General features: G+C 40.4%; 1 protein-coding gene across 2 annotated transcripts in view; it reads right to left on the bottom strand.

Annotated features, from left to right (window-relative positions):
• zswim6 (zinc finger, SWIM-type containing 6) overlaps positions 1 to 15,316 on the bottom strand; it is a 43,177-nt gene extending 27,861 nt beyond the window's left edge. The window contains exon 1 of one of the 2 annotated variants that reach the window (XM_034238928.1): positions 14,447 to 15,316. In XM_034238928.1, coding sequence (XP_034094819.1) covers positions 14,447 to 14,873 — 427 coding nt within the window. In that variant the 5' untranslated portion in view covers positions 14,874 to 15,316. The remainder of the gene's footprint in view (positions 1 to 14,446) is intronic. The other variant, XM_034238929.1, reaches the window with a different exon arrangement.
• Between the last annotated feature and the right edge of the window lie 1,556 nt (positions 15,317 to 16,872).

Below are 16,872 nucleotides of genomic sequence, written 5' to 3'. Positions count from 1 at the left end.
CAGAGGTTGTCCGTATTGTAGGCAGCATCAAACACATATTTACAATTATTTTAATGGAATAAATGAGTTTATTCTAATAAGGTACACCATTAGATTCAGACCAATACAATAGTCCTGAAATGAATGTCCTAACCTTCATGAAGGTTATAATGTTAGGTATTCAATGAAACAAATGCCGATTTATAACTTGCATACTCACTTAGGCTGGGTATGAAATATTCAAACCCAAATCACAGTGTAATGGTGGTACAATAATTACATTGTGATACTGCTATAGCCATGGTCGAATAATTGATGTGGGGCCTTAGGGCGAGATTAGGTGCTGGGCCCTTTTAACTATGCTTTTCTATGCTGGAATACGGCATGGCCCCAGGTTGGTTGTGTGGTGATTTGAACAGATTCATCTTGGAATAACGAAGGTTTCAAAACAAAGGTTTAACACATGATGTCTCTTTAAGATATCAAGCTGGACCCACGGAAAGACCTTTCTCCGCTTCAGTGCAGTGCATACTTAAGAACTTGCACAAACATGTTGACACACAGCGAGCTTGTAGCTTTTGGGCCCCTGGTGAAGTTACCCTAATGCAATTCAGCCTTTAATGGACTAACAGATGCAGAACATACATGTGACCACACTGTGTAGATACATGGATTATCTAACCCAGTTTCTTTAACACAGTAATGACTTTGTGGCGGAAGAAGTATTCAGATCCTTTACTCAAGTACAAGTAGAAAACAGGGTGAAAAAACATCACTACAAGTAACACTCCTGCAGGCTTTAAAAAGGAAATCCATCTTCAATGAGGCCTTCATTTGGTTAAAATGACTCATCTTAAATATAAGGAATGTCCACCATAGACATGACATTGAAGCAACTTTTCACATTTAAGTCCAAAAAGCACAAATCCCAAAATCAATGCATACTGGGATTGTAACATACAGATGTAGTCAGTTCACTGGGTTCATCTGCCTTTGCGTTTAGTGTCATTAGGAGCACTTTGCTGCCTTCTAGTTCACATTGAGCTTTACTTTTATCAGCTCCCTGATGCAGCCGGCTCTCTGTGGAGATTTGTGGATGCACAAACATGCAATCTCACCAGCATATTTACGTCAATGTGTCTTTGCTAAGATAAATATCGGCCATCAGAGGTTTCCCAGCAAGCTTCTAAAGGGACAGAAGATGTTTTTCCCTCGCTGTCTTTCCCCCCTTTTTAATAGCATTTGTTTGAGTGCTGTGTGTTCCCGATGTGCTCAGTGAAAGTCATTTGTTTAGCCTCTGAGGACCATCAGCAGGCCAGCCACTGCCTCTCCTCTCCAAATGCATTTGTTCCTACTCCAGAGATTCAGCTTAGTCTCCACAGAGATCCTCACAGAGCTGCTGCGGCTAATGAGCGCAGGAATCCCATGAAGACATGAATACAATCAAATAAAAAGCTTTTAGTGTTTGCTTACATGTTGATCTGATTGTCTTGTATTAAATGTGTTTGCTACAGCTGATGTGAATAACCTCTGAATCATGAGAGGACTAGTTAGATATTCCTTGCCTAAAGTTAGATGGGAAGATCGACACTACTTTTATGTCTGATGGATCACTTTAAAACCAGTCAGTTAGCTTAGTTTAGCATAAAGACTGGAAGGGGGGAAACTATAGCCTGGCTCTGTCTTTTGATAAGAACATCTTTTAAGATCTAAAGCTCACCAATTAACTCATTAAGTCGTTTATAGAATATATATGTTGCCTTTGATATGCCTAGTAGCATCGCAGGAGGCGAATAAAAATAGAACATGAAAGTTTTCTCAATGCTCTAAATTATTTACATCACATCTTTGATCACATCAGCACAGATACTGAAGCAAATAACCATAAACTAAGGGAAGACATGGAAAAGCCTCGATGTGGGAATAGGCAGCACATCAGTGAAGCAGGCCAACCAAAGGCTGATGGGAGGAGTACTCTGTGAACTCTGTGGGAACAAATGCCAAATTGTTGAGTTTCTAAAAGGAAGTTAACTCAGATAACCTGAACACTGGTGGTGCAAATCCAGCTGTTTCTGCATGTAAGTCACCATTCCCCTCCTCTGCATCAGCACTCACTATCTTGACACAGTGGTTTATTGTTTAATAAAGACTACAAACGTTTTGCACTTTTCAGCTATTGCCAGTAGTGAAGGAAGTAGTCAGGTATTCTACTTCAGTAAAACTAACATTATTGCATTGTACACATCCAAAGTCCTGGTATATGTATGTTAAAGTATACATAGTTGCTCATTTCAGAATCATGTAAGGATGTAGCATGGGCCATTAAAGAACCCCTATATTTTGGGCTGGATCCAAATCTTGGGGAGAGTACACAAATCATTTTTTACTGATGGAAAAAAGCATGGCAGATTTCTCGGCACAAACGAGCGTCCTCCTAGTTGTAATTATTTTTGCACACTGCTGAGTATCTCAAAATATTCAAAAGGAAGGTTAACTTTTCCTCCAGTGTTGTAACCTTTCATACAAAATAACGGGAAAAAAGGATTGCTAGTCATTCTACATCTGTTCAAGAAAACACACCTGCTGTGTCGTACCACCAAAAGCCAGTGTAACTCTTGACCTCTGAACCGAAAGCAGTTGCTTCCTTGAGGTCATAAAAACCCTGACAAAACGTGTGCGCCGTGTGTGTCGGTTATATGAGTGTGTGCAGTTCAAACAGCCTGTAGGAAGGGTGGCCCATCATATTGTATCTGAGCATCGTCAAACACGGCACGTGCAACTATACAGCTCCTGTACAGTAAAGTGACTCAACACTTATAACAGTTGTGGTATTATAAAACAAACACATGCGATACGAACAACCCTGTCCAGTAAGGCTGCTCACATCTCCACATTCACACACTACATTTACATCAACGTGAAACCAGAGAGGTTATAAAGTGAGAAGCAGAAGGGAACACTTCCTTCATGGTGTAGCATTAAAGTCAATGATAACTTAGACCATCTGAAACGTCGATAAACTAATCTAAATATCCTTATCAGGCTGAAACCATCTTGTTAATCCTCATTTGAGTAAACTGATGAAGTTATCACAGATCAAATTTAAAGCACATCAAAGAGATCATTTTCACGATTATTCGTTTAAAGAAGCAAATAGTATTTTGTTGAATAAAGCATGTATGTAACTAGTGTGTGTGTGTGTGTGTGTGTGTGTGTGTGTGTGTGTGTGTGTGTGTGTGTGTGTGTGTGTTGAACAACCAGCCCGACAACATTACCTGGGCTTTGTATGCAGTCGACTGAGGGAAACCGTTTAACTGTCAGCGTAACACCACAACCTCTGCAAGAGGAAGAATACTTTCCTACAGCGTCACAGAGGAGGAGGGGCCCCTCGCTGTCAAAACAGGATGCGGGCCACACCGTATCATGGCAATGCATCAAACCAGAATTACACACCCTTAACCTCTTTTCTATTTGGCTTCCAGCTTGTTCAACATTTTTGGTGAAAAGAAGAGTGACTGGGCTGCAAGATAAACAACACAGTCACTGCTAATCAATAGGCTTTTTCTCTCTTTCTGTATTTTGGTTTCTGTTGGCAAGTTATCTTGTGTCTTCCTGTCTGAGCACCTACAACAAACCAGCTGTTTTCCTCTCTGCATCTCATTTACCAGCTGGAGCTGCCTTCCTGTTCAGCTGCCATGCCATTCGTCACGTGGCCTCGCAGTTTCTATCCACCCTCCACCACCACGACTGAATGCTCACTCAGTCACAAATGATACATATTATACCAACTGGCTGCTCCAACGTAAAGATATTGGTATTTTTTTCACACACTGCTGGTGAATAAATAAATAATAAAAATAGATCAAGTATAACTTTTTACTTACTAACACTTCAGAGACATTTTTGTAACTTGCACCAGTTCTAAAAAAATATTTAAGGATTGATTAATCATTTAAGATATATTTAAAGATGCTTCTCTTTGTCTTCTATTAAAGCATTTTTTGTAATGATGTTAGTGAAAGACATTCATTTTGACTGTTTTTAAATGTTTAATGAACTAAAAGACACCTTCAAGAAGAATATTTTTCAGATGAATCTATAATGAAAACATTAATTAGTTGCAACCCTAGAGAAAGACAAAGCATCTCATGCAAATGTACGTATGCATTTATTATTGAAGGACCCTTCTGGCCACTCTTTGCATCAAACTAGCTCTCTGTATATAAAGAAGGTACAACGAGCTCCACCTTGAGCTGCTAACATTTTAAACTGCTGCTCTAACATTGATGTATCATCATTATCTAATATTGATTGAAACAAATAAAAGCCTTTTCTGCATGATGGGTACTTTCACTTTCGATACATTCAGTACATTATCCTAATAAAACCGTTCTTTTACATAAGTAGGGGTTTGATAACTCCATTGTCAGCGTTTTCTACCCCTCTCACTTTCAGTCAGCTGCACACATTCATCTGATTATCCTGCTTTAACCACCCCCGCCCCTCCCTGCTCTAAACTGCATTAAAGCCCAGTCGATACACTTTTCAAGTCCGTCCCGTTTCCATCAACCGTATTGGCGTTACTCATCTTCAACAGATGAAAACAATGACTCAACTTGTAGGCGCATGCCAGGCATACCCCGGAAACATACCAGATGAGTCTGCAGGGCTTGTGGGAGCTTGTGTCATCTCGGGAGGTGTGCGTGTGACTTTTGTAGAGCAATTGATAGGCAAGCTAAACATTATTCATGGTTTTAAGGACAGCACCAATGATTGTCATCTAATTATTAAATCATTATTATTCATTTTATCTAATTATCCGCCTATTATTTTGTATTATTAAAAGATAATAGTTGCATGACGTTGTTTTGGCTCTGAGGGGAAAGTCGTGAGAAAATGACCCTCAAGAGTTGAAAACTAGGGTATTTAAGAGGTGTGTGAGTAGTAATAGCATAAAATAAAGCTAATTCTTAAGCCTGAAGGTGTCTCGTATTGCTTGTACTGTTATAACAACTTACTAAAACCTAAATATATTGAGTTAATCACGACATAAAACAAAGAAAAGCGGCAAATTTGCACAATTGAGAAGAAGATAATGGTAAATGGTTGCTGATTTTACCCATTGATAAAAGTGATAATTGGCACTTTTGCTTGAAATGTGCCAATTATCACTTTTATCAAAATGGTCACAGAAATATTTTTTCATCAATAACAACCTTTGATTAAATAATGAAGCCATGAGGAAAAAAGATTTTTTCATGTCGTTTGACTAGACAAGTTTAGACAATGGGTTCACGACAGAATAGTTTCAGGATGCACCTTAAACCTGGTTTTACTCGTCTGAATTTTGAACACGCTGTAACGTCGCCTCGAAAAGCTACAACACGTCTATGAGTCAGGGAGCTATGCTGGAGGTTGGGGAAAGGCCTGCAGCTAATGTTGGACCAGGAGAACAAGATCATTTGTTATTATAGATACAGACATCGGTACAAAAGGAGAATGCAAAAAGGTAGAATCGTAAACTGAAACCAGACAGGAGATCCCTGAGAGAAACGCTGAAGCCGAAGACAGGAAGTGGATGGGTTTATGTCCCGTGACAACAGTGTGGGTTTACATTATGTGACACAGTCTGGGCACTTTGTACATTTGGCTAAGCAAACACTATGATGATTTCTGTCCCTGGGCCCAACATGCACAGGCGTATAGACCCTGTGAGCAGATGGCAAGAGCGTTATCTGGCAGAGCAGGGTCACATGCAGGGAGGCAGGCATGTGTGTGTTTCAAGTCAAATTTTAATTTTAATTATCCACATAGGGATTATATAAAACTATAAACAATTTCCATGTTTCAAAAAGGAGCATAAAAGCCATATTATATTGTGGAGTCTTTCTTTCCACAACCCGCAAAAAGCTGGCTAGGTTTTGAACGATTTTAAACATTTGTGTCCATTTACAACCTATAACATTTGGGAGACCCATTGTGGCATTTTCTACTTTTAAAGTGGAAGCTAGAATGTGCACCAAAACTGCAGCTTCGCTCAGCTTTACAGAGCAATAAAGCATTTCATTTCAGCTCGACTTCAATTGTGTTCCTATTATCTGAGGAGAAAAGAAAGAAAATGGAGGACAATCAGTCTTCATTTAGCATGCTCTGGCTGTGAGCTACAAGGTAACAGCCTCTGATGGATGACACCTTTAAGTTCCCATTAAAAAAAGGTAGGCTTTGCTCATGAGCAGCTTCTGATACACGCTCATGTGTCTGTGCTGCAAAGACAAAAGCTTAGCATTCAGTCTGCAGGACTCCTCACAGAAAGCACCGGTATTTGCATTTCCTCTCAAATAGATGAAGAACAGGCAGTTTAGCGGGGGTGACCTAGTGGAAATTGTTAGCAGTGAGGATATGTTGGAAATGCTTAAAGCAATTCACCTGTTATTAACTTAAGTGCTCTGTTTGCAGAGCTGCGGAGGTCCGAAGGGCGCTCCTCTTCGGAGACCACCCCATGAGGCCCAGTGTTCCCATGAGGCCCAGTGTTCCCATGAGGCGAGGACCGCGACAGGCTTTGACTTGCTGAGACAGTGTTGGGTTAAATAAAACTCCCCAGACGTCCCTGAAGAAAAGAGACCACTTCACTGCCTCTGACAAACTCTTAGAGACAAAGACGTATCTGCAGTAGAGCTTAAACTATGAAATGAGTCGATAAACGAACAAAGAATGTGCACAATTAAAGTGAGTTTGCATCTAAAAACACCTTACTTTTATCTTAAATAAAAGAAAGCCTGAATACCTCTTAACATAACGACATTTTTATCATCATTTTGTCTATGAAAGCATTGAAAAAAGCACACATGATGACGATGTATTTAAACGTCTTATTCAATTTACAATGAAAAACTTAGATATAATAACTAGTGTTGACAATAGAGGAGCTTGACCAAGTAAAATGTTGCCATTTTTGCAAGAAATATTACTTTAACTATAAAGAGGAGAACAAAACGGGACCTAATCAAGGCGATTGAGTGCAGACGGAGGTAAACTAGTTCCTCCCCTCCTCCATTCGCCTCCCTGCTCTGCCGCCTCTCCTCTCCCTCGAGTTGAAGGTTAATGATGAAGAGAAACAGCAGAAGAATACAGATCAGGGAGACAGGGATGGATGTGTAAAGAGTGCTAAACCGGTCCTGAACAGCTGGTGAGAGATTATGAGCACATTTTGACTACTAACCAACCATAAAGAATAAGATTGATGGTGTTCGACATTACTCCTGCTGTCAATTAAACATCCCCCATTAAACAAATATAAAGAAATTGATTGCACAAACATTTGCCATATATATATATATATATATATATATATATATATATATATATATATATATATATATATATATATATATCTTCTTCCTCTGTAGTTTACTTTGACTACATCCCACATACACCCTCCTGCTGAAACTAAAGCAATACATTTGGATTAATCCGCCAGATGAATGGGTCCCCAATTTACAAATGCAATCTTTCCTCCAGTATGAGCATATTTAATAAAAACGATATAGAATATCGTCAGGTTCTTAAAAAAGGGAAAGAATTGACACCTTTTTAAACATTAATTAACATAATTATTAAGCTTCTTCTGTCCGTGCGGAAGCAAAAAAGAAAAACTAAAACTACATTCCTCGTGGTGTTCGACACTGGCCCGGAAAATACTCTTGGAGGCACAACTCCAAGACTTCAACCGGCAACAACAGAAAAAGTAAGAGCGCCTCAGTGTAAGCCATTCATATCTACTGCCTCTGCCCCTCATGTTATACTGTAATGTAAAACCATTTTTCAAATATGGCAGGTTTTGCCAATGACTGGTTTCTGCGAAATGCAACCGAGCATTGGATGCAGCTCCGATAAGAATTGATCTTACAGGGCAGAAGCATGCTATGCATACACCATTAATGCTGATCAACAACCTACAAGGCTGAGTGCAGTGTGTGTGTGTGTGTGTGTGTGTGTGTGTGTTCTCTCTCCCGCAGCAAACTTACAAAGCTTTGCATCATTCAATAGATGTTCGCTGATCCATTGATTCTTCATAAAATTGCAGATGAGAGAGCGAGGCGGCGGTAATCAGTGTGTGCACATAAGACCTGAGGCTCCATGTTAACATCAGCGTGTGTGTGTGTGTGTGTGTGTGTGTGTGTGTGTGAGAGAGATAACCACATTGTGCTTAGATATGCTTAGCTCAAGTATAATTTAATAGAGTATGTTAAGTTAAGCAGTAAAGTAAATATTTACTGTGTAACAATATCAGATTCAGCTGAAGCAGTGATTATTAATAATAATAATAAATGAAGGAGTCTTTTGAGTTTGATTGAGGCCAAACTGGTTAAAATCTCCAATATTCCGCAAAAAAAGTGAAATTGAGAGAAAAGTCCAAATTAAACGTTGTGCATCAGAACTCACGCATAACCTCTATGTTGGGAACCACTGAACTAAACTACTTATCTAAGAAGTCAAACCTAGCTCAACCTGAAGCAAATACAACAGTAAAATGCAGTTCAAAGACAAATGCATCAGTATTAACAATGTATACATACTGATGCATACATACAATACTTTTTACTTAAGTATCAGAGTACTTTTAAAATCACACTACACCTCACTAGATGATAGCTGAGCCATAATGTCTTTTTGCCAGCAGAGACGGCAAAGTTACGTCTGGATTCAGTCTCATTCCCGTGAAGACAGAAGTGCACCAGAGAGAGATTTCACTGTGTGGTGACAGTCTGCCGTGCCGCCCGCACAACCAATATAAACGTCTGAGCACGAATAAAGACCAGAGAAACTCTGAAAACTACAGATACACAACACTGGGTACACTAAGAATCCACAGAGTGAGAACAGACTCTCCCTGTCTGTGCAGCAACATGCCTGTGACAGACTTGAGGACCGAGTCTCAAATTCTGCACTACGGTGTACAAAATCACAGTAATGATGATGTAAACTCAGTTATCACTATTTGGGAGGGAGATGAGGTTTAATACAACACACACACACAACACACACACACACACACACACACACAACACACACACACACACAACACACACACACAACACACACACACACACACACAAACACACACACACACACACACACACACACCACACACACACACACACACACCACACACACACACACACACACACACACACACACACACACACACACACACACACACACACACACACCACACACACAACCACACACACACACACACACGTCTTTTATACATAACATGTCTCCCCGGTGCGTCGGGGAACTCACGCAGCATCAGAAAATAAAACCCTTTCTCTTTTCCTCCTCCGTACAAAACGGGGGAACAACGAGCGGATACAGATTTGCTGCCGATATTACGTAATTTCGGTTGGCGGACCCACAGAAAGTTGCCATCAGAAACAATGCCTGTCGTGTTTTGGACGTAATCTCGTCTTTGTTTACATTAGCAAGCCTCGCTAACACTCAGCGCTAACCTGTACTGGAGAGCATGTGTTTTTAAAAAGCAGGAAATAAAAACCTGCAAAAGAAAAAGCATTTGAGCTCCATACTGTGTCAGAAATAATCCTTGATGTGGTTTAGAACAGGATGGCGTTTTATCACAGCAGAATTTAACTTTATCTCCGGTAGAATTCTGATCAGGCATTAGCTCCGCCTCCTTTGGACCCAAAATCCGTGTTTCTCTAACAGGGCTGCAAAAGAGGGGTATGAGCAGTATGAGGGATGGCTACAATGGGTGATCTGTTTGGTATTTTAAGCAAAAAACTGTACAGACATGTTTTGTATAGGTAAGGCCCTACAATATATTTGTCCAATATAGCATAGGTCCACTTTAGGTTTTATTTGTTTCCATTTTAGTAGAATTAAAAGCAGCCTAAGCCAAACAACAATCAGTAGTTCTTAGTTGCAGTGTGCTCTTGGATGTACAAACAACTATTACTGGATTACTTTGTTAAGAAAAATGTTTCCTAAGAAAATGTATGGACTTGTATACATGGTGGACATTGGACATATGTCAGAGTATGACTCCAAAAAAAGAGATCAATTTTGTCAGCAACATGTAGCACCACGTGCAGAATTTCCTGAGATGTCCCATTTAAAAAACCTTTGTTTTAGATTAATAAATAATGGTAGATAAATCCAATATCATGCTCTGAAAATGCTCCAATGTGGATAGTAGACGGTTTTCTTCCTCTTCTCCAGAGGTAAAGTGGGTTTATAAATGTGTATTGGACAAAAAAGCTAACCGAGTATGTCAACCTAAGAGAAATAGGAAGAAGAAAGAGAAGTGGGGATTTCCAATCAACACTGCATACCAGTCACAGCATTGATGTTTAAATGACCTTTGACCTGCAGATGGAAGCACGTTAACATGAGATCAGACAGAGAAGAGCCTCTGAAGGGAACTTGACCTCCTGCAGAGTGCAAGCAGCTTAAATGTGACCTAATAGCCAGGTAACACAGTTAAGCAACATTTTACAGCACACATTCTCCCACGAATAAAGAAACCATCCATCCTTAGGTTAATGTAATGGTTTACATCAGTTACAGATTAGTACAGCTTTTTTCAACCTTCTATTTTGAGATTGTTTTGACGAAGCTGGTGCAGATAACTGGGCTCAGGCTCACATAAACACTGCAGTCTATACTTTAACATGCAAGGGAAACCTATACTTCAGTTACAACCTATAATATCTCTGTGTGTACGAGCAGAGGTCATGTTTACGATGAAACCCTCGGTGTCTATGAGCAAGTTCTTAAAAAGGGTAGAAGATAAAGCTATTCCTGATATGGTCTGCCTTTTTTGTATCACAATCAAAGTCAAATAATTCAAAAGTGTTAATGAATAAAAGGCTGGGCCTCTTATTCTGAGTCAAATACTGAAATGATAAAGGCTCTTGCGTTGATGAGGACACTTTCATGTTATACAAGGCAGTGAATTCACTAGGAACCATTCCTTAATTATTGTAAGCTTCTGGTATAATATTCATGCAAGCCCTGAAATCAAACAGGGAATGCGTCAGGTATTAAAAGGGTCTTTTTCGCATTTTACATAATTGTTTTTAGATCTCTTTTTTTAATGTTTATAAATCTAGCAAATATGTAGAATATTGCCCTTTGTGCACACAGGATGCAATTCTGCTTTTGCATGCAAAGTGAATTAGACAAAAGCCTTTCATGTTCTCAGCTGCTTCTCTGCATGAAACTCATCTGCAAAGTGACTTCACACCAGAGGAGCCGGTCTTCCTCTGTGAGTTTTAAAAGAGATAATGGAGGATGCTGAATTGGTCTCAATAAGAAGCCGTCTGTGCTGTGTTAAGTGAAGACCTAAGGCTCATGTTTTATTGGCTGCACTTTCAAAATTGATTGCATGCACATAAAAAAAAAACTGCAGTTTCAATCTCACGTATGCATTAATCCGTAAAGGTCTACATTTTATGTGCAAGAGCATCAACTTTTCTCCTTTCAGTTGGAAATTCAATGAAATGTTTAAAGGCAATCTCTGATAATAAGCATAGCAGCAATTAATGACACGCTGTGAAAAATAGCTAAACTGGCCAGCAGCCTTACTTGAAAGTGCAAAACCTGCATTTGCATTGTTGTTCCCGTGCCTTAAATACATGATCTTTCAGTTGATACATGTTAATAGGCGCAGAATTACTTAGTGCTGCAACTAAAGATTATTCTCGTTATCGTTTCGTCTGAGGATTCTCTTCTCCGATGAGAGCCGAAGGTGATGTCTTAAAATAAGATTTTTCGTTCAACCAATACTCCCAAAACCTTTCACTCTGGAACCATCCAAATATTGACATCTTTTCTTAAACCATTAACCGCTTGTCCAAATAGTACACTTATTTCAGCTCGAGACAGTTTTATTATTGTTCGGTATTAAATTGCCTTCAGCCCAGAGTGTATTTGGAGCAGCTGCCCACTTCAGTTATTTCTTCGGAGCAGGTAGTTCACCTCACGGCTCAATAATAATCACCAGCAACTATGATATTGGCTACAACCGGGGGAATAAAGTAGCCCTCAAGTCTGAACTCTAAAAGCTGCAGTATTTGCTCGTGCAAGAAAAAATGGCTTCCTCTATCTTTGTGCTGATTAGCAGTGAGGGTTTGTTGTGGAGTATGAGGAGTCCACAGTAAATGTGTGCCAACTCATTTCCTCAAGGTCTGCTGCGAGAAAAAACCTCCCTCCTCTGGTACAGCCCACACGTGGGGAGATTACATCTTTTATTTATCACTTCTTGCCTCTATTTTTCCAGCAAATTCCAGGCTGGGGTGCAATCAGCCAAGAAAGAAACCCTCCCTGTGTGTGTGTGTGTGTGTGTGTGTGTGTGTGTGTGTGTGTGTGTGTGTGTGTGTGTGTGTGTGTGTGTGTGTGTACGTGTGTGTGTGTACGTGTGTACTTGCACTACTGCAATTCCTCTTTGTGAGCATGCCGATCGAGCCCCCCTCACTCTCTGGAAAAACAACCCAGATTCTGTTTCTTCCCAACAAAAACATTTCACAATATCTGGGAATATATGGGCCTCTTATTTTGGCAGGACAGAGGCTGGTGTGTTGGGAGTGTGTATTCCCTGTGGCCCTTCACAAAGCCCACATGCATTTAAAAGCGGGGGGGAAGAGGGACGTGTCACGCAGATACTCAAGTGTTCAGATTGCATTACAATTCAAATGAACCATGCAGAGTAATGGGATTACAGCCCTCCGCGCCCTCTGAGGAGGTGTCCCGGGTCTGGAGAACTCACAGGTGACAGACACAATCAAAGACTCCAAGCTGACCGTGTAATGATAAAGGCTGCAAACTGAAAACTATCCCTCCCCACGTCTGCTGCAGCCAAAGCGCTCTCTCGTAGATTACAGAACCTCACAAAGACACGACCCCAAACCAATTGGCTGCAAACTGGTGTGAATCACGGCCCATTTAAAAGCATCGCTGTGCTCTATACGCTTCCTCCTTTCCAAATCTCTTCTACTTAACAAGGGAGTGAAAGGTGCTTTTGTTTGCCTTCCTTTTGGAGGCGACAGGAAGCTTGAAAGACACAAATGAACATGAAAATAGGAACAAAGTGCCAAATAGGAATGCTGGGCATTTGATAGCCTGTGTGCTGGCGGGTAATTAAAATCTCAAAGAGGGCTTAAGCACATAAAACTAGTAAGAAAAATACAACTTTAAATGACATAAAATCAAATATAAGTGACACATTGATTTGTGTTGCTGGTGGAGTAATGTTGTCATGCACACGCAGCTGTCAGTTCAGCACACAGGTGTCTGTTCCTGTTTCACTCAAAAAGTCCTTTCAGGGGGTTTCAAACAAGCTGACATACGGTAACTGGTCTTTACTCATATTTGCCATGTAGGAAAGTTAGCACATTAATATATGTAAAGGTTACTCTAAAACATTCCAGTAATACAATTATACACACTCAATCTAAATATATAACAAAGACATGTGAAACTGCATATTTGACTGCTTTCCAACTTTTATTAGCTGCACAATGAGTCTGCTGATCAAACAAATATGCAGACTGACAAAAGGCACAACGTGCATAAACAAGCATCTGAACTGGGCCACACACAGAACAGCTCATTCAAATGAAATGTGTGTCAGTTAACACCCAACCACACCACTTCCCTTATTACTCAATAGTTTTAAAGACATTTTTTTTTTTTAATGATTTCATAAAGTCTAACACTGTAGCACAAGGATTTTCGAATTGGAAACAGCTAGCCAGAAATAGTGGTTTTACATGTAGAATAATGGGCTGTAATGCCTTATCAGCGTTAATAAGTAACACTGGGTCAATTAATTCTAAATATTATAGAGATATGGAAAATATAAAACACGTTTAGGCGATGTTTATGCTATAGTAGGCTGTCAGGCTCATGACTTGACCTCAAAGTAGCGTCAACAATCTCACTTCAGTATCACACATTGAAACGGTATAATCTCACATTAGCCTAATTTATGACCGCCTCCAGATAATAAAAATAAAAATCAGCAGTGAGCAGATAATGGTTATTAATCCTTTTTCTGTTAAAAGTGTGAAGTCTGGCGGTGTTAAGATGTGAAAATGTGGAGATTCCTCTTTTGTTAAAGCCACAGCTTGATTTTCAACGCAATTAGAGGATTTTGGAGGCTTTTTACCCTACATTTCACATTCAAACTGGCCCCAAGCAAAACAGGATTTAAATGCCCCTGTCACACATTCCCATTCATGCACACAGCAGATTTAAAGCCCCATTGTGGGCTGTCCTGTCTCCTGACCGCTTCACCCTTTGTTGTCAAACCCGTCACTTTATCTAGGCTACTTCTCACTCGATATTCACACATGTATTCAGTAAAATGGATACTGTTGTTTTTCTTGGTGGTTATTTGTAAAATGGTATTACATTTGTACTCGATATATCTCCAGACATCACTCACCGACTTGCAGTACGTTGTCCACGCAGCCGCTCTCCAGCAGAGCGATGCCCCGGCGGAAAGGCAGCCGCGTTTCGTCGATGCTCTCCCCGTTACTCCCGGTCTCTTCCCCGCCAGTGTTGAACGACGAGTACATGCAAATCTCCCGTTCGCTCCTCGGGAAAGACCAGTAAACGATCCGTCTCTGAACGGGCTCCGGGATCCTCTCGAACCGCTCCTCTACCCTTTGAAACGGCCACTTCTCCGCGACTTTCCTTGCGGCGATGTCCAGCAGGGTCTCCGGGTTCTGGGTCTTGCCCGAGCCGCCCTGGCTGGCTCCAGATCCGCCACACGGCGCCCCCGCGGCCCGCTGGCCTTGCCTACATGTTGCACTGTATCCTGGTCTACAGCAGAGCCGCTTGGCCGGGGGCTGCTGTACGCGCTCCGCCATGATAGCTCCGCTTTAACGGCGACGGAGGAAGTCAACGCACCATATGAACGGGATGGGGAAGGGAAGAGGTTACCCACGGCTTGATTGTTGCCCGTGTATGGCCAAATCATCCTTTTATGGAAACATGGGGGCAGGGCTTCTCCGAGCTTGTCAAACCCCTTTGTTGACAAATTAAGAGGAGGCGGGGTCTGCTCGGTTAGCTCAGTGCTAAAAAAGGGACCGGATGGCGGAATTCCCGTACGGCCGGTAATCCTTTGTGAGGTTTAAGATCAGAAAAGCTTTAAACGACGGGTAAAACGACCGTCCTGGTTCCAGACTGAGGGTTTTAACCGGTGGGTGCTGTAGTCGGAGAGGCGAGCTGCTTTGTCTGCCGGTTATGAGCAAGTCAAGCCGGACTGAGCGATGCTTGTGGGGCGGTGATCGGGCCTGTCAACACGGGAGCCTCGTGGTTTTGGGGGAGGGGCAGTGAACGCAGCACCGCCCCCGTGTGACGTTTAAAGGTCCACTGGAATGTGGATCCGTTTAAAGAAAACGCCACTCATTATGTGAAATATAGTAATTGATGCAAGAAGCACTCATCATTAACTTCTTAAAAACATATCCATAAGCACGTTCTAAACCTTAATCCACAGAATAAATATTATTATTACATCTTCTATGTTTGTTGTGTTTTCATTGTATTGTCCCTCAATATACTATTTACTATTTAGCACCTTGTATTGCACGAAAAAAGTGCTCAATGTTGTACAAATAATAGTAATGCTACCAAGTAAAAGTATACGACACATCAGTGGAATACTATTCGATAATAGGCTATATAACAATGTAAATATTACTCGTGATATGGATTTTTCAAAGATTTTCTTATCTGTAATCCAACTACTCATTATAGCTCATTTCAGATGAGGAAAGTACAATATTACATCTGAATTTGTATTTATAAAGTAGCAAATATTGAAAAGTGTTTGCAACAATGTCCTTATTTTAGTCAGTGATAATACAATACAACACAACATGTCTGTAAAGAGCTTGCAATTGTGTGTTTGATCCTGATTACTTCTACATGAGCGTGCTCACCCCGGGCCACAGGACACAGTTCACTGCGGATAATGGACATGTTGTTGTTGCCCAGTTGCCTTTGGGGCCCAACTGCTGGATTTCTGTTTTATCAGCTGGTTAATTGCATTCACCTGGAGAGTTAGGTGAAAACTAGTCACTGCATTCATTGTTACATTTGGAACAATGGCTTCAGTATGAAACCACTTTTGCAGTTTTTGTAGTTTCACTTTTTGTGTGTGCAGTAGTTATTTGCTTTCTGGCAGATACATAACACTGTTTGCCATGTTGAGCATTGTGTAATCACGTTTTGAAGCTTATGTCACTTATTATGATTAATTATGATTATCAAATTATTGGTCCTACAATTTTAAGAAAAACATTTTAGATTTTGTTTTTGTTCAAAGAGAATATCCGTACCATGCTCATACATTTCTGTGGTATCAAAACTCTTGTCCACCCAGAATCAAAGTGTTTCCCAAAATTATTTAAATAAAACACAAAAATGCTTGATGTTAATTTGCAATTTTTTTTCTGAAAAACATATTCGGTTATTTTAATGCCACATGCTTCTGATGAAGCTGTGTCAGAAAGTAATCAGCATATTGCGCCTGAATCATACAGTCAATTGAGCTAAAGTGGCTAATAAGCTGGGTGCCAATTCTCTATTATATTTCACATTACATGCAGACGTTTGAATTAGTGTTAATATGAGAAGTATTGATTAATAGAGCTTTAAGGAAAGAGGAACTAATCACGGCTCACTGGTGTTTATAGCCTACGTTGAAAAATGTGACATAATGGTTTAGACTGAAATGAACTTTGGACACTGAATGTGGTGTGACTTGGTTAAATAGATGCATTTTCAATAGGTCTGGACCTGGATAGGGTGCCAAAATACAGCCATAAAACAAATAAAAAATAGTTATCATACAATACTCTG

The sequence above is a fragment of the Gymnodraco acuticeps genome, unplaced genomic scaffold (genome assembly GCF_902827175.1).
Source record: "Gymnodraco acuticeps unplaced genomic scaffold, fGymAcu1.1, whole genome shotgun sequence".
Taxonomy (NCBI): Eukaryota; Metazoa; Chordata; class Actinopteri; order Perciformes; family Bathydraconidae; genus Gymnodraco; species Gymnodraco acuticeps.
Note: the sequence above shows the minus strand (reverse complement) of the source record. Positions and strands in the feature narration are given on the sequence as shown.